General features: G+C 40.3%; 2 protein-coding genes across 6 annotated transcripts in view; one reads left to right on the forward strand and one right to left on the reverse strand.

Moving 5' to 3' along the window:
* Positions 1-17,427, forward strand: part of ATL3 (atlastin GTPase 3) — a 57,989-nt gene that overhangs the window by 20,328 nt on the left and 20,234 nt on the right. For all 5 annotated transcript variants that reach the window (XM_038564184.1, XM_038564182.1, XM_038564180.1 and 2 more), the window contains exons 4-8: positions 4,313-4,417; positions 4,941-4,991; positions 13,876-13,932; positions 16,043-16,135; positions 17,263-17,401. In XM_038564184.1, coding sequence (XP_038420112.1) covers positions 4,313-4,417; positions 4,941-4,991; positions 13,876-13,932; positions 16,043-16,135; positions 17,263-17,401 — 445 coding nt within the window. The remainder of the gene's footprint in view (positions 1-4,312; positions 4,418-4,940; positions 4,992-13,875; positions 13,933-16,042; positions 16,136-17,262; positions 17,402-17,427) is intronic.
* Positions 14,437-14,827, reverse strand: LOC102155220 (39S ribosomal protein L33, mitochondrial-like). Its single transcript, XM_038564185.1, has one exon. It carries the CDS (start codon positions 14,786-14,788, stop codon positions 14,591-14,593), a length of 198 nt encoding a protein of 65 aa, XP_038420113.1. The 5' UTR covers positions 14,789-14,827; the 3' UTR covers positions 14,437-14,590.

Genomic DNA, 17,427 nt, shown 5'->3' on the forward strand with positions numbered 1-17,427 from the left:
CCCAGGTACTCCTATATGATCTCTTTGCGTAGAATTGGTGGACCTGAGGGATCCCTGGGTGGCGCAGAGGTTTAGCGCCTGCCTTTGGCCCAGGGCGCGATCCTGGAGACCTGGGGTCGAATCCCACGTCGGGCTCCCAGTGCATGGAGCCTGCTTCTCCCTCTGCCTATGTCTCTGCCTCTCTCTCTCTCTCTCTGTATGTGTGACTATCAGAAATAAATACAATTAAAAAAAAAAAAAAGAATTGGTGGACCTGATACATATATTTGGACCTGATTTTTATTTTGGGGGCAACTGGTATATTAATTTTTCATAATAGTTTAGAAATCTCTACAATCTTAGTAGTAAGTAAGCTTTGCTTATTGTTATCTAACATTTGTAGTGGCCTCATTTTATCTTTTGAATTGACTTTTTAAAGTTCAGTATTTTTTGATATCATTTTGGTTTGCTGACCTTTTTTTTTCTTAAGATTTTATTTATTCATGAGAGATACACAGAGAGAGAGAGATAGAGAGAGAGGCCGAGATACAGGTAGAGGGAGAAGCAGGCTCCATGCAGGGAGCCTGACAGACTTGATCCCAGGTTTCCAGGATCAGGTCATGATATCAGGATCTTTAGGTTAAGCCTCTGCTTGTCCCTCTTCCTCCCCTCACTGCACACACTCTCTTAAGTAAATAAATAAAATCTTAAAAAAAGTAATTTTGTTTTTACTTTTTTTTTTTTTTTTAAAGATTTTATTTGTTCATGAGAGACACAGAGAGAGAGAGAGAGAGAGAGGTAGAGACACAGGCAGAGGGAGAAGCAGGCTCCATGCAGGGAGCCCGATATGGGACTTGATCCTGGGTCTCCAGGATCACACCCGGGGCTGCAGGCGGCGCTAAACTGCTGCGCCACCTGGGCTGCCCTGTTTTTGCTTTTTAATTTAAAATCTACATTCTTAAATATGTAGCTCTAGTTTATTCTTTTTAACAGTTATCTGATAATCATCATATGAAAATACCTTATTTTGCCCTTTTACCCACTGGTGGGCATTTAGATTATTTCCTTTTAAAAAAAAATTTCCTTTTTTTTTTTTAAAGATTTTATTTTATTTATTTATTTATTTATTTATTTATTTATTTATTTTTTTTAATTTTTATTTATTTATGATAGTCACAAAGAGAGAGAGAGAGAGGCAGAGACATAGGCAGAGGGAGAAGCAGGCTCCATGCACCGGGAGCCCGATGTGGGATTCGATCCTGGGTCTCCAGAATCGCGCCCTGGGCCAAAGGCAGGCGCCAAACCGCAGCGCCACCCAGGGATCCCTTATTTTATTTATTCATGAGAGACACACAGAGGCAGAGACATAGGCAGAGGGAGAAGCAGGCTCCCTGCAGGGAACCTGATGCAGGGCTCGATCCCAGGACCCTGGGATCATGCTCTGAGCCAAAGGCAGATGCTCAACCACTGAGCCACCCAGGTGCCCCTTTTTTAAATTTGCTAATCCTTGCTACAGTGAGCAATCTGGTAAATGTCTTCTTGAGTAAATGTGGCAAGCATGACTCCAAGCCACAGTTTTTTGAACTCTGTCCATGACCCATTAAGGGTAGAGAAATCAATTTATTGACTCATAACCAGTATTTAAAAAGAAAGAACTAGGACAGAGTAGAAAGTATCAGAGTGCAGTACACATAGAAATTTAGTTTCAGGGATCCCTGGGTGGCGCAGCGGTTTGGCGCCTGCCTTTGGCCCAGGGCGCGATCCTGGAGACCCGGGATCGAATCCCACATCGGGCTCCCGGTGCATGGAGCCTGCTTCTCCCTCTGCCTATGTCTCTGCCTCTCTCTCTTTCTCTCTCTGTGACTATCATAAATAAATAAAAATCTAAAAAAAAAAAAAAATTAGTTTCAGGGATGCCTGGATTGGCTTCTGGTTCAAAGCATTAGAAAGCTATCTGGACCTGGAATGGCTAGATTTGAGAATGCCCATTTCCCCTTTTCCTAGCTACTGCCAAATTGTTCTTGACAGTGGTTATGGCAGTTTACCATTTCACTACATGATAGAATAGCTTTTCCCCCAAATATCCAGCACTTTATCCTAGTGTACGTATGACTCCTGTTCCGCAGGAGGCTGTCTTTAGTGTTTATCCTGGTTTCCCTGATTCAGCCTCATTTTTCTAGTTAGTAAATGTGTGCCAGGATGAGCTCTTTTTCATTGAGTTATAATTCACATATCATAAAATTCATCCTTTAAAAGTGTATAATTCAGCAGTTTTTAGGATAGTCACAAGACTGCAAATGCCATTGCCATCTAATTCCAGAACATTTTCATACTATATAGAGAAACCTGCTACTCATTAGCAGTCACTCCCCATTTCCCTCCTATCCCAGCCCTTGACCACTGCTGATCTCTTTTCCTTCTCCACAGATCTATTTGCCTGTTCTGGACATTTCATACAAATGGAGTCATGTAATTTACAGTCTTTGCGTCTGGCCTCCCTCCCACTCCCCCTGCCAGCCCAGTGCCCTCAAGATCCATCCACGATGTAGCATGCATCAGTACTTCATTTCTTTCCATGGCTGCATAATACTGTGTGGTGTGGATGTGTCTGTCACATTTTATCCTTTCATCACTTGAAGGATATATGAGTTACTTTTATTTTGTGGTCATTACGAATAATGCTACCATGAAGATTCACGTACAAGTGTTTGTGAACACATCCTTTCTTTTTCTTTGTTTTTACTGTGGTAAGAGCACTTAACATGAAATCTACCCTCTCAGTAAAATTTCAAGTGCACAGTATAGTGTTGTTAACTATAGGCACTATTTTGTGTAGCAGATTTCAATAACTTACTATCTTGCATAACTGAAACTTTATGTACATTAGACAACTCCCATTTCCCTTTCTCCCCTGCCAACCACCATTCTACTCTCTGTTTCTCTGAGTTTGACTATTTTAGATACTTCATATAAGTGGAATCAAGCTGTATTTGTCCTTCTGTGACTGGCTTGTCTTACTTAATGTCCTCCAGGTTCATCCATGTTGTCACATATGGCAGGATTTCCTTCCTTTTTAAGGCTCAGTAGTATTCCATTGTAGGTAGATACTACATTTTCTCTATCCATTCATCAGTTGTTTATTCTGGATACTAGACCGTTGTCCAGAAAGAATACTTGCAATTAGTTTCTTTCATTGTGTAGGTTTTCTTTATTTTCTTGTTAGTATCTCTTGATGTGCAAAAGTTTTAAATTTTTGATGAAATCCAGTTTGTCCATTTTTTCTTTGGTTGTTTGTGCTTTACGTGTCATATCTAAGAAACTATTGCCTAGGGTGCCTGGGTGGCTCAGTCGGTTAAGCATGTCTGCCTTCAGCTCAAGTTGTGATCCTGGGAGTCTAGGGATTGAGCCCTGTGTTGGGCTGCAGAGAGTCTGCATCTCCCACTGCTGCTACCCCCACCTCCTGTGTACGGGTGTGTGCATGCTGTCTCTCAAATAAATAAATAAAATATTAAAAAAAAATAAGATACTGTTGCCTAATCCAGGATCTTGAAGATTCATTCTTCTGTTTCCTTCTAAGGGTTTTATGGTTTTAGCTCTTACATTTAGATTTTGACCTATTTAGATTTTTGATCCACTTTGAGTTAATTGATCCATTTTATATGATCTGAGGTGGAGATCTAGTACTATTCTCTTGTGTTCTGATCTTCATTTGTCTCAGCCATGATTAGTGCCGATTACTTGTTCAGTTTGATAGTATCCTCTTCACAAAATGGATGCAGTGTGGAAAGGATAAAGCCTTCATGTCTGTCATTAGGTTTCAGCGTATTGAGGCTTTATTTGTTTGATTTTATCTTTCTAGTCTGCATGCTTTCTTTTGCATGGATTTATATTGTATCTGGTTTACCACAGTAGTGGGTTGGAGATATAAAAATAAACTCAAGAATGTAATACGTGATTAATGGGACCTGATGTATAAGTTACATAAAAGTGATAATCATATTATTTCTGTGATTAAAAATATCCAAATGACTGGCTTGCCAAGTGAGCTAATTGGTTTCAAAGTTTGGCTCTTTTAATTGGCGGGGCACTTTCCTCTTGTATATGTATTGCTCTGTAGACCTATGTTTCATACCATCTCATCAGATCAGAGCAGATAATCTTCTTTAGGAAAATTCTCTGATCAAGACAAGGCACTTAAATAACTAACTTTTCTGTAGAACTACAAACAGGTGCCAAAGCCTCATTTAATTGTTACCTGTACTTCTCGATTTCTTTTCTACATTTTTCCCCTTCTCACTCTAACACATTTTCTTGGTATCTCCCTTTCTTTTAGGTTGCAGTTGTTCTGATGGATACCCAGGGGGCATTTGACAGCCAGTCCACTGTGAAAGATTGTGCCACCATCTTTGCTCTGAGCACCATGACTAGTTCTGTTCAGGTATCACCACTTGATTAAGATCAAAATTTGCAGAGGAAATAAGATAAAGGGAGTACATCTATTTTTAGTTGTTCTGTTATCAGAACTCCCTAGGTGATGAGTAAATGTTCTTTTTAGGCTATAGATATAAGTTAGGCTCGTACAAGCTCAAGAAGGAGCTTTAACTATTTTTCCACTTTGGTCATAAAGTGGAAAAATACATAAGTATGTAATTTTATACATACTTAAGTATGTATAAATAAGTATGTATAAAATACTCCAAGAAAAGTCTGAAAAATAGAAATTGAAATGACATTAATTACATCACATAGGAAATGGAGATTTAGTGAGAACTTAAGAAAACTATTTTAAGGTGCAAAGGAAGAATTAATTAGATTATTTCAATCTTATGTGTATAGAACAGACCTCATGTTCTTATATGTAAACCTTTAGTTGTACAAAGCTTCTGGTCAATGCTTTAGGCTTATTTGGGATTCCTTTGAAGTGCAGGTAGAGTGGTATCAATTTGGTGTTTGTTTTCTAGATTTATAATTTGTCCCAGAACATTCAGGAAGATGATCTTCAACAGCTACAGGTATGTATTCATCATAACAATTTTAATATCATCATATTACATTTAAAAGTTTTAAGACTAGGGAAAATTTTACAGCTGAGTAGGTTTAAGAATAGGTTGAACTGGGGGAAGGTTTTTGGCTCACAGTGGTCCTGTACCCTGTTCTTACAGGGTAATCAGGGAAGGCCTTACTGAGTTGAGCACAGAACCCAAGAGAGTGGGTGAATAAGTCTTGCAGCTGTATCGGGGAGTGGAGAGTGGCATTGGAGTGGAGACAGTGAGAAGAAAGACCAGAGCTGGGGGGTACTTGGCAGGATCAAGGAATAGCAAGGAGGCCAGTGGTTGGGACTAGGAGGTAAGACAGGAGGAGCTTCTTTTTCTTTTTCTTTTTCTTTTTCTTTCTCTTTTTCTGTTTCTTTTTCTTTTTCTTTTTCTTTTTCTTTTTCTTTTTCTTTTCTGTTTCTTTTTTGTGTTGGCTTTTTTTGTATTTTCTTCTGTTTTAGGCGAGTTCTTTTATTTTTATCTTTCCGTACGGTAATTTTCCCCTTTCAATTTCGTTCGTTTCCTTTCCTTTCCTTTTTCTTTCCTTTTTCTTTCTTTTCTTTTCCTCCCTTCCTCCCTTCCTCCCTTCCTCCCTCTTTCTTTTTTGAGAGAGAGTGCTTGTACATGATGGGGAAGGGCAGAGGGAGAGGGAGAGAGAGGATCTCAAGCAGACTCCTTGCTGAGTGTGGAGCCTGACCTGGGGGTTGATCTTACAAACCTGAGATCATGACCTGAGGCAAAATAAGAGTCAGACTCTGGTTTTTTTTTTTTTTTTTTTAAGATTTTATTTATTTATTCATTAGACGTGGGGGCGGGGCGGGGCGGGGGGGCAGAGACACAGGCAGAGGGAGAAGCAGGCTCCATGCAGGGAACCTGATGTGGGACTCAATCCCAGGACTCCAGGATTATACCCTTGGCCAAAGGCAGGTGCTAAACCACTGAGCCACCCAGGGATTCCCAAGAGTCAGATTCTTTTTATTTTTTTTATTTTTTATTTATTTTTTTGTTTGTTTATGATAGTCACACAGAGAGAGAGAGAGAGAGGCAGAGACATAGGCAGAGGGAGAAGCAGGCTCCATGCACCGGGAGCCTGACGTGGGATTTAATTCCGGGTCTCCAGGATCGCGCCCTGGGCCAAAGGCAGGCGCTAAACCGCTGCGCCACCAGGGATCCCCAAGAGTCAGATTCTTAACCACTGAGACACCCAGGTGCCTTGTGACAGGATGAGGCTTAATGATAAAGTCAGGCATTTAGGTCTTGCTCATACTCGGCCTATGCTAAGGGCTCAGGCTTTTCCTCTGGGGGATGGATATAGGAGCCATGTTTTGAGCAGAGGCGTGATGTACTTTGAGCAGAGGATCGCTGTGGCTATTTAGAATAGATTTTTAGGGACAGGTGTGCATTTGGTGAGACTGGTTATGAAGCTATTGCAAAAATCCAGGTGAAGCTAAATAAATAAGTATTTATAAAATGCAGAGAATTACATGCCTAGAAAAGAGTATGTGCTTAATAACTGTGGGCCGTTTTTATTACGAGTACTGTTACTAGTTATTATCTTCTTTTCACCATGCAGCAGTTTTCATGTGTTATTCCTGTAAAATACTCTTTCATGAATATGCCAGAGTTGAATGTAATTCTTGGCATGTCTGTTTTCTTTTCTCTTCTCTTCTCTTTTCTTTTCTCTTCTCTTCTCTTCTCTTTTTTCTTTTCTTTTTCTTTCTCTTTCTTTCTTTCTTTCTTTCTTTCTTTCTTTCTTTCTTTCTTTCTGTCTGTCTTTCTTTCTTTTTTTTTAAAGATTTTATTTATTCATGATTGATGAGGAGAGAGGAAGGCTCCCCTCAGGGAGCCTGATATGGGACTTGATCCCAGGATCCCGGGATCACAACCTAAGGCAAAGGCAGATGCCCAACCATTGAGCCACCCAGGTGCCCCTTGGCATACCTTTCTTTTTTCTCTTTTTTTAAAAGATTTATTTATTTATTTATGATAGAGAAAGAAAGAGAGAGAGAGAGGCAAGAGACACAGGAGGGTTGGCATACCTTTCTGATTCCACTTGTCCCACTGACGTTCAAGAAAACATAGAAGCATGCAAAGGAATGACGGTGTCACTTATTACAGGGATAACCCTGAGTTAGTTTTAATTCCTATTCCTTTAAAAAAAAAAAGACTCTAATCCCTTAACTTTGGCTGTTAATGTTACTGGTAGCAATAGCTTGTACTTAATAACTGGTGATTCTTTTCTGGTGCCACGACTCAGTGGTTGAGGGTTCCTGAAACATTTCCGTCAATACTTGAGTTTCACATCGTTTCACCTGAAATTTCTTTCTAGACTCCATCCTTTCACACATTTTTTTGAACACCTGGTTTGTGTGAGACAGTGGACCCAGTGCTGTAGACATGTTAATGTTTGGGGCAGACATAATTCTTTATGGATCGTGTCATCCAGGACCCGAGAGGTCATGAATGAGTAGGCACAGGTGATGTGTGAGGGCTGCTGTCACTAAGTACCACAAATGAGGGGGCTCAAGATATCAAAACTGTATCGTCTCACAGTTCTGGAGTCTGGCAGTCAGAAATCAGCTGTCGGCGGGGCCATACCCTCTGTGAGCCTGTGGGGAAGACTCCGTGCTTGTTCCTACCTCGTTCCTGGGGGTTTGCTGCAGTCCTTGGCGTTCCTTGGCTTTAGCCATAGGGCTTCAGTGTCTGCTTCTGTCTTTCCTCTGTGTGTCTCCTTGTCTTCACATTGCATTCTTCTCCCTGTGTCTATGCTACTTTTTCTTACAAGGAAACCAGTCCTGTTGGCTTAGGGCTCACCCTGATGACCTCATCTTAACATGATGACCTTGGTGCAGACCCTGATTCCAGTATGTTTCCTGGTGGAGATCCTCTCTTCAGTCTATGCCTTCTTCCTGGAGGCTGAATTTGGCTCTATAAATTAGGAATATGATATCGGTGACTCTAGTAGTTTCTGTATTTTTAGAAGTTAACAGCGTATCCCTTATGAAATTAGAAATGATGCTGTTCTTGCCAAAAATTGGGCACCTTGGATAAGGCTGAAGTCTCCCTTCCCCGTCCCCAGAGGTCACCACATATCATATCAGGTTTGAATATATCCTTCAAGTTCTTTTTCTTGTAAACACATATATATCCCCGTAGGAAGTATAAAACAAGTGACAACAAGTCTTAGGCAAATCCTTTAAGACATACGTGTGTTTTGGAATTTGAAAGTTTCTGGATTTCAGATAGAAAATACGGTGCATATAATCAAGAGGTCAGGGACAGGAATGGGCAGTCAGGTAATACTTCCTAATGAAACATGTTACTGTTTCTGCAGTGGAAGCTATGACTGATGCATGAGATGGGATAAATAAAGCTTATTAAAAGCCTCACATCCGCTCAAGGCATGTTTTCCTTCATGTGATTTGCCACCAACCTTGGGTTTTTAGAGCTTTTTGGATTTCAGGATTACAGATAAGAGAGATCCTGGGTTTTGTAGTTTTGTATGTGTGTTTTGGTTTTGTTTCTATATGGTATTTTATGTGTATTAAGTACTTTCTTTTTTCTTAAGCGTCATTTTATTGTTTTAACAAAGTAATGTATATAGACACAGATTAAAAGTCAGTAGTGTTACGGTGTTTATAAAAAAATAAAAAATTAAAAATTAAAAAAAGAACATTCTTTGGATCTCCTACTTCTTTTCTTCAGAGGCAGTCACTTTGGGTTGTGTCTTCTGCTCTTTGCTTCTAAAGTTTTCAAGAACATACTTTTGCTCCTTCTGGGTTTTTACAATTGAAATAGCAATGACTTCTTTGTAAAATTAGGGCTTAGCATCTTTACTGCTTTCCCATTCTCACCCACAGCTTCCCTACCCTGTCCTTCCAAAAGTTACAGCACAATTTTTGGCTATAAAAACTTTCACAATTGCCTTATTATATGAGTATATTTATACTTCTCCTTCACTGAGGTTGCTTGTGAATTATGGTTGCACTTCTTGTAATGAATTACCTGTATCATGTTTTTTTTTTAGTTTACTGTTCTGTGTGCTTGTCACTAATGTATCTCATGGGATAGACTCCTAAAACCTCTCAGTGTGGTCTTCATACTTCAGGTTCTTTCTTTCTCCTTGGGGAAGGCATCACTCCTGGGCACTTGGTTTTCCTTCTCTCCTCTGGTCTGCCTCCTCTAGTCCTGGTGCACGGCTGTCCCACTGGCAATTTCTTTCTTTTTTTATTCAAAATTTTACTATTTTTCCTTTGTGTTGAAAACATTTACTATCTACTCTCTTTGCAGTATTTTTAAGTATTAGAAGTAATACTTTGAAGTATTATTAACTAGTCACCATGTTGTATGTTATATCCCCATGACATATATTTTATAGCTGGAGGTTTGTCCTTTTTTCTTTTTAAAGATTTTATTTTTAAGTGATGTCTATACCCACCATAGGGCTGGAACTCACAACTCTGAGATCAGGAGTTGCATGCTCTTCTTACTGAGCTAGTCAGATGCCCCTGGAAGTTTGTACTTTTAACCTCTTTCATTTTTTTCCCCTATCCCCACTCCACCTCTCTATCCATAGGCTTGTTTTTAAGTGTTTAAAGTTTTTGTTTTTCAGATTCTATATATGAGTGAGATCATATGGTGTTTACCTTTCTCTACTTTAGTTAAAACTTAGTATGATGTCCTCAAGGCCCATCCATATTATTGGAGATGGCAAGATTGCTTTCTTTTTTATGGCATATAATATTCCACTGAATATAGGCACCACATTTTTTGTTTCCAGTCATCCATTGATGAACATTTAGGTTACTTCCATATCATGGTATTTGTGAATAGGGTGCATTGACCATGGGGGTGCATATGTCTTTTTGAGTTACTGTTTTCATTTCCTTCAAGTAATTACCCAGGAGTGGAATTGCTGGATCATGGTGGTTTCATTTTAATTTTTTGAGGACCCTCCATACTGTTTTTCATAATAGTTGTACCAGTTAAATTCCTGCCAACAGTAGATAAGTGTTGCCTTTTTGCCACATTCTTGCTGACACTTATTATTTCTATTCCTTTTGATAAATATTCATTTTGATAGGTATGAGGTAACATCTCATTATGGTTTTTATTTTCATTTTCCTGGTGATTATTGATGGTGAGCATCTTTTCATGTACCCATTGGCCATCAGTATATCTTTCTTGGAAAAATGTCTGTTTAGATCCTCTGGCCATTCTTTTTTTTTTTTTTTTTTTTTATGATAGTCACAGAGAGAGAGAGAGAGAGAGGCAGAGACACAGGCAGAGGGAGAAGCAGGCTCCATGCACCGGGAGCCCGATGTGGGATTCGATCCCGGGTCTCCAGGATCGCGCCCTGGGCCAAAGGCAGGCGCCAAACCGCTGCGCCACCCAGGGATCCCCTCTGGCCATTCTTTAATTGGATTATGGGTTGTTAGTTGTTTTTTACTTTTGGCTGTTGTATGAATTCTTTATATAGTGTGGCTATTAACCCCTTATCTGATAAATGATTTTCAAATATTTTCTCTCACTGATAGGTTGCTTTTTCATTCTGTTAGTGTTGTTTTTTTGGTTTTTTTTTTTGTTTTTTTTTTTTTTTTGCTGTGCAGCTTTTTAGTGTGATGTTGTTCCACTTGTTTAGTTTGGCTTTTGCTGCCTTTGCTTTTGTTGCCAAGTCCAAGAAATCATTGAGACCTGATGTCAAGGAGCTTACCACCTATGTTTTCTTCTAAAATTGTTGGGGTTTCAGGTTTTGGGTTCAAGTCTTTGATCCATTTTGAATTAATTTTTGTGTGTGGTGTAAGAAAGTGGTCCAGTTTCTTTCTTTGCATGTAGCTGTCCTGTTTTCCCAGTACCATTTATTGATGAGACTGTCCTTTCCTCATTGTATATTGCTGGCTTATTTGTCATAAAAGTCAATGATCATATAGGTATAGGTTTATTTCTGGGAGAATAGAAAGCTCTTTTGTTTATCCTCTTTCTCTTTTTTATTTAGTCTCCTTAATTCTAAACATTCTCCACTGGCTTTCTGAGAAAGGATAGAATGGATGTGTGGGAAATACCTTTTTTTGAGTTCTTATAAGTCCGAGGATATTTGAATTTTACCCTAGAATTACAGGATAGAAATAACTTTCTTTCAGAATTGAGGGCATTGTTTCATTGCTTTCCAGCATCCAGTGTTGCTGCTGAAGTCCCACACCATCTGATTCCTGATCCTTTGTATGTGACTTTTTTCTCTCTGAAGCTTTTAAGATCTTCTTATTCTTGGCATGAATTTTCATGGTAATGTACCTTAATGTGGGCTTTTTCTTCATTCTTTATAAAGGCATCTCCTCAGAAAGAGAAGATGTTGCAGCTGTTGCAACCAAGAAAAAACAGGATACTGTTAAAAAAGCAACATTCAGAAAACAAAAGCTCGGAAATGAACACTATGTCAGTAAAATTGGGAACTTCAGTAGAGAAAGAGCTGGACACTAAATTGGAGAAAATCTCCCTGGCGGGCTGAATGAAAGGACAGAGCAGAAGACAGACCAGAAAGAGAGAGTGAAGCAGAGACAAAAGAGCAGGGTGGGGCAGGAGAGTGAAGAGCAAAAAGGGAAGAGAGGAGCAGGAGAATGGGAGGGCATAGCAAACAAGGAGAAGTTAAGCATCAGTTCAGGAGAGGTTGCACCTGTTAATAATGAGGGGGGGTGTTTTAGTAAAAGGTAATAGAAAATGGAGGGAAAGAAATTAGAAAAGGAATAATATAAGATGATGTTTTAGAATTGAAGGACATAAGTTTTTGTCTCTTCTGCTAATAGCTTTTCTCAAAAGTCTGGTGTCCTTGGCCATATGTATTTAAGAATGAGCTGTTAAAAATCTGGGGGGAACGCCTGGGTGGCTCAGCAGTTGAGCATCTGCCTTTGGCTCAGGGCATGATCCCCGAGTCCTGGGATCGAGTTCTGCATCTCCCCGTATGGAGCCTGCTTCTCCTCCTGCCTGTGTCTCTGCCTCTGTCTGTGTGTGTCTCTCATGAATAAATAAATAAGATCTTAAAAAAAAAAAAAAAAATCTGACTGGGACCTTTGAAGAGAGGGGTGGGCCTTGTGTACTGGTTTGGGTCACAGTGAGGTGACTGGACAAGACTATTTGGGTATTTTGTTGCAACCCCTGAATGTCTGTATTTGCAGCCTATTCTTGGGCTGTCAGTTTCCCCAAAGAAGAATTCTTTAAACTCCTGCCTGGATGGGTAGAAGCTTGCTATGGCTCCCATAGGATGAGAGGCTAAGGAGTCTCACTATGTAGACTTTGACCTAAGTACCCATTTCCAGTAAGGTAGGGGACTTACCTTCTTCCTGTCGGCTGAGTTTTATATAAAGGTCTTAATTCTTTCTGATTCATTTCCTCCAGATAGTACACTTCTCATCTTCTGTGGGGACAGATAGAGGATTTGGAGTGCAGGGAGGGAGCAGGATCTGGGAGTGTAGTATTCTCTCCAAAGACTTGGAACCATTTCTTTAGTTGTTAGCCCCACTCCCTTACCCTCTCCTTCATGGTGACCAGGGCTTCTAATTTCTGAGCCTTTTGGGGACTGCTGAGAGAATCCACTTGTTTCTTTTTGGTCCCTGCTTGTCACAGATAAGGCAGAGAAAGCCAAAACCTGAGATAGTTTTTCACTTGTCGGTTTTCCTTCCAGAGTGTTGACAACTCTTCTTTGTTGCCATATCATTTCTCATCTTCTTTGTCCTGAGTTCATAACTTTTAACTTTAAACTTCATTTTGCGGGGATCCCTGGGTGGCGCAGCGGTTTAGCACCTGCCTTTGGCCCAGGACGTGATCCTGGAGACCCGGGATCGAATCCCACGTTGGGCTCCCGGTGCATGGAGCCTGCTTCTCCCTCTGCCTATGTCTCTGCCTCTCTCTTTCTCTCACTGTGTGCCTATCATAAATAAATAAAAGAAAAAAATTAAAAAAAAATAAACTTCATTTTGCTATATTTTTAGTGAGAGGCTTCATGAGGACATAGAGGTGAATGTACATAGAAATACTGACCTTAGAGAATTTGTTCATTTTGTCATTTGCGTGGCACTCTTGGTCTAGTACTCCTCTTGCTGCCAGAGATAGAGTAGTACAAACCTTCATGCCCTTCTGGAGAGTAAATTCCAGTAGTGAATTATCAAGATAAGTAAAGGTATAGCATGTTAGATAGTGAGATAGGTTAAGGAGAAATATTTTAAAGTTACGGGGTAAGAAGAATTGTGGGGAAACTTGTAATCTTTTGAGGTAGGCAGTCGGGAAGGCTTCTTTGGGAAGCCATTTGAGTAAAGGCCATAAAAAATGAGGGAGGGGAATGTGCAGTTATTTGGGGGGAGAAACTTATAGGCGGAAGGAGGAGTTGGAACAAGGGCTCTAAGGCAGCAGTGTGTGCAGCATATTTGAGGAAGAGCCAGGAGTGCCAGTGTGGCTGGATCTTACCGCAAGGGATTGGCTTTTCTACTATGAGGTTGGAGGGTTTTAAGCAGAGGCATCATGTGATCTAACTGACCTCATAGCAGAGCCATCGTGGCTGCTGTACCGAGAGTAGTCTGGGGGACAGCAAAGGCCAAGGCAGGAGGACCAGTTAGGAAGCTGTTGTAATTTTCCAAGCCACATGGAAGCTGTGAGTGGTTGGATTCTGGGTTTGCTAATGAATTGGGATCTGGGTTATGAGGCAGAGGAATAACAGATTATTTTAAGGCTCATGGCTCTCCAAGCTTTTGAAACTATAGAACTTTGGTCTCATAAATAGCATTGAGTCTATTGAATGAATTCTTAGCTAAACAGTAGCTGTAGACATACTTTAAATTATTTTAACTAACAAACCATTAACTCTTCTTTTTTAAAGCTCTTCACAGAATATGGTCGTCTGGCAATGGATGAAATTTTCCAAAAACCCTTCCAGGTAGAATGCTAACTATAAATGTAATTCATGTCTTTTGTTTTATTTTTGTTGTTGTTTTTTATTTTTTAAAGATTTATTTATTTATTTATTCATTCATGAGAGACACAGAGAGAGGCAGAGACACAGGCAGAGGGAGAAGCAGGCTCCATGCAGGGAACCTGATGAGGGTCTTGATCCCGGGACTCCAGGATCACGCCCTGGGCCAAAGGCAGGCGCTAAACCGCTGAGCCACCCAGGGATCCTGAGAGTATTTATTTTAGAGAGAGGATGCATGCAAGTTGGGGAAGGGCAGAAAGGGAGAGAGAGAATCTCAAGCAGACTCCTTGCTGAATGGGGAGCTCCACATAAGCCTTGATCTCACAACCCTGAGATCATGACCTGAGTCAAACCAAGAGTTGGACCCTTTTTTTTTATTTTAATATTTTTTATTAAGGGCTATAAAAATATCCAGAAAGATAAATAAATGTGATGCAATGATATATGTCCTACTATGAAGAACTTTCAGTACATTATTTTTCTTCACAATGGCCTTCAAATCACAGGAGGCAGTGATTCCGTGCTATTTCCTCTTCTTTTATTACACACTGCAGAATTTCTGAATCAGTATCCCGCCCTTAGTCTTCTCATTTATAAATCAAATTCATTTTCAATCCATTGTTTAGAGGGAGCGTATTTTCTTCTGTTCCACAAAGAGGACTTTTGTTTTCACAATTGGGTCATAATGTAAGAGAGTGAGTTTCTCCCGTAGTCGGCTTCTCTTAGTGTTGAAGGAGTAACCTGTTCCAGCTTGGCTCAGCATTTTGACCAGAATGGTTTTTGACTTGCTCTTGGCAAAGGTGACCGTGGACAGGAACATGGTGACAACACCCCCGCAGTCTCCGAAACGGGCCCAAAATCGCTCCCAAGAGTTGGATCCTTAACCAGCTGAGCCACCCAGGCACCTCTTATGTCTTTTTTTAGTTCAGAGGTCAGCAGACTGCAGCCCACAGGCCAGATCAGGCTAGCAACCTGTTTTTATATGACCTGTGAGTTAAGAATGGTTTTTATGTTTTTAAGTGTTTGAAATCAGAAGAGTGATACTATTTCATGCCATGTGTGAATTAGCTGTGGACACTAACATTTAAATTTAGATAAAATGTTATTGGAACACAGCTACATTCATTTGTCCATAGCTGCTGCTTGTTACCACAGTCTAAAATACTTATTCTTAGGTCCTTTACAAAAGAGTTTTCTGGCCCCTGCTTTAGCTAATTGTTTCACAAGGATGAGAATGCGTAGTAATCTCAATAACATTAAAGGAGTTTTAAGTATTACTATTTAATTTAGTTTTCCTTTCTAACATTAAAAGTAGATCTGATTTTATGATTAGCTGGTACCCTGTTATTTTCTTGTCCTTTACCACATTTTTCATACTTGCCTTCAGAGCAGAGCCTTGAATTTAACATCTCCTCAATCTCTTCCTTCTGCTCTTATCAACCCATGGGAACAAAAATAGCCAATAGGATATATTCATCTTACATTTGACTTATACATGTCCTTCTAGTGTTTATAAGGTTTCTTTTTTTTTTTTAATTTTTATTTATTTATGATAGTCACACACAGAGAGAAGCAGAGACACAGGCAGAGGGAGAAGCAGGCTCTGCAGGGAGCCTGATGTGGAACTGAATCCTGGGACTCCAGGATCGCGCCCTGGGCCAAAGGCAGGCGCTAAACCGCTGCGCCACCCAGGGATCCCCAGTTTATAAGGTTTCTAAGAAGAAACCTTTACAGAAGAAATAAATCCTTCACAATTTTTTGCCTCCTTTGAAGAAGCTGGCACTAAAGAAATATTTCAGCTGTTTTTTTTTTTTTTTTTTTAAGATTTTATTTATTTATTCATGGGAGACACGGGGGGGAGGGGAGAGAGAGAGAGAGAGGCAGAGACACAGGCAGAGGGAGAAGCAGGCTCCATGCAGGGAGCCTGATGTGGAACTCAATCCTGGGACTCCAGGATCACGCCCTGGGCCAAAGGCAGGCGCCAAATCGCTGAGCCACCCAGGGATCCCTCAGCTGTTATTTTGAAAATGCATTTATGCAGCTTTATAATATGTTCTTCTCTTTTCCTAAATAGACTCTAATGTTTCTGGTTCGAGACTGGAGTTTCCCTTATGAATACAACTATGGACTACAGGGAGGAATGTCCTTTTTGGATAAGCGTCTACAGGTTAGTAGAAATATAACCTTCTGAGGAATTACCTACAAGGAAAGTAGTGATAACTTTCTAATTTGCCTTTAGCCATAGTATTTATTTATTTATTTATTTATTTATTTATTTATTTATTTTTTAAACTTTTATTTATTTATGACAGTCACAGAGAGAGAGAGAGGCAGAGACACAGGCAGAGAGAGAAGCAGGCTCCATGCACCAGGAGCCCGACATGGGATTCAATCCCGGGTCTCCAGGATCGCGCCCTGGGCCAAAGGCAGGCACCAAACCGCTGCGCCACCCAGGGATCCCTAGCCATAGTATTTAAAGCAGAGTATGGAAAATTATATTAAGTGTGTTAAATATTTAGGCATATTACCACACTGCTAGTATTCATGTAGGAGCGCAGAGCCTGGGTATGTAGTGCACAGGAATTGCAAGGAAGGACTCTGGCTTCAAAGGACTTTTGAAGGACTCCTGACTGGCCCAAACTTTGCTTGTGGTTTCCGTTTCACATTTTGCACCAGGTTCTATGTGTGTCTTTAGACTGGTGTATTCAGAACTTTTAGTTCTGTTGTTGTTCTTCAAAATTCTCACTAGTTTTGGGGTAGATATAAACAAGCTTAACCTGTTCTCCAAAATTAAGGACAGGAGTCCTTTGTCGATCACTACTAACTTATTAGATCTTCTTCATGCCCACAAACCTTCCCTTGTTCTTCTGAAATATTGTGCAATACTCTTTTTTTTTTTTAATTTATTCATGAGAGAGAGAAAGAGAGAGAGGCAGAGACACAGGCAGAGGGAGAAGCAGGCTCCATGCAGGGAGCCTGACGTGGGACTTGATTCCGGGACTCCAGGCTCATGTCCTGGGCCGAAGGCAGGTGGTAAACAGCTGAGCCACCCAGGGATCCCCTATACTCTTTTTTAAAAAACTCTATAGTCCTGTTCTTTGATAGCTATAGAAGCCAAACCACGGTTAATCAAATGGATGCATTTATTGCTTCTAGGGTTCTGAGTTTTCTCATTGGACAAAACAGGTGGCTATAATCCATCAGAGTTGGGAAATCTTTCCTTTGTCCTATACTAGTGGTTCCTAGTGAAGAAAAACAAATGGCCCTTTGTAAATTGTTGGTCATCTTTGGCAGGTGAAAGAACATCAACATGAAGAAATTCAGAATGTCCGAAATCACATTCACTCATGCTTCTCCAATGTCACCTGCTTTCTTCTACCACATCCAGGACTCCAGGTGGCCACAAGCCCTGACTTTGATGGGAAATTGAAAGGTATGTTACAAATGATGTTATTTTAG

This window comes from Canis lupus, chromosome 18 (assembly GCF_011100685.1).
Source record: "Canis lupus familiaris isolate Mischka breed German Shepherd chromosome 18, alternate assembly UU_Cfam_GSD_1.0, whole genome shotgun sequence".
Lineage (NCBI taxonomy): Eukaryota > Metazoa > Chordata > Mammalia > Carnivora > Canidae > Canis > Canis lupus.

Bases quoted from the DNA above. Each gene is read 5' to 3' on its own strand.
- LOC102155220 (XM_038564185.1), bottom strand. From the start codon at position 14,788: ATGTTCCTGTCCACGGTCACCTTTGCCAAGAGCAAGTCAAAAACCATT.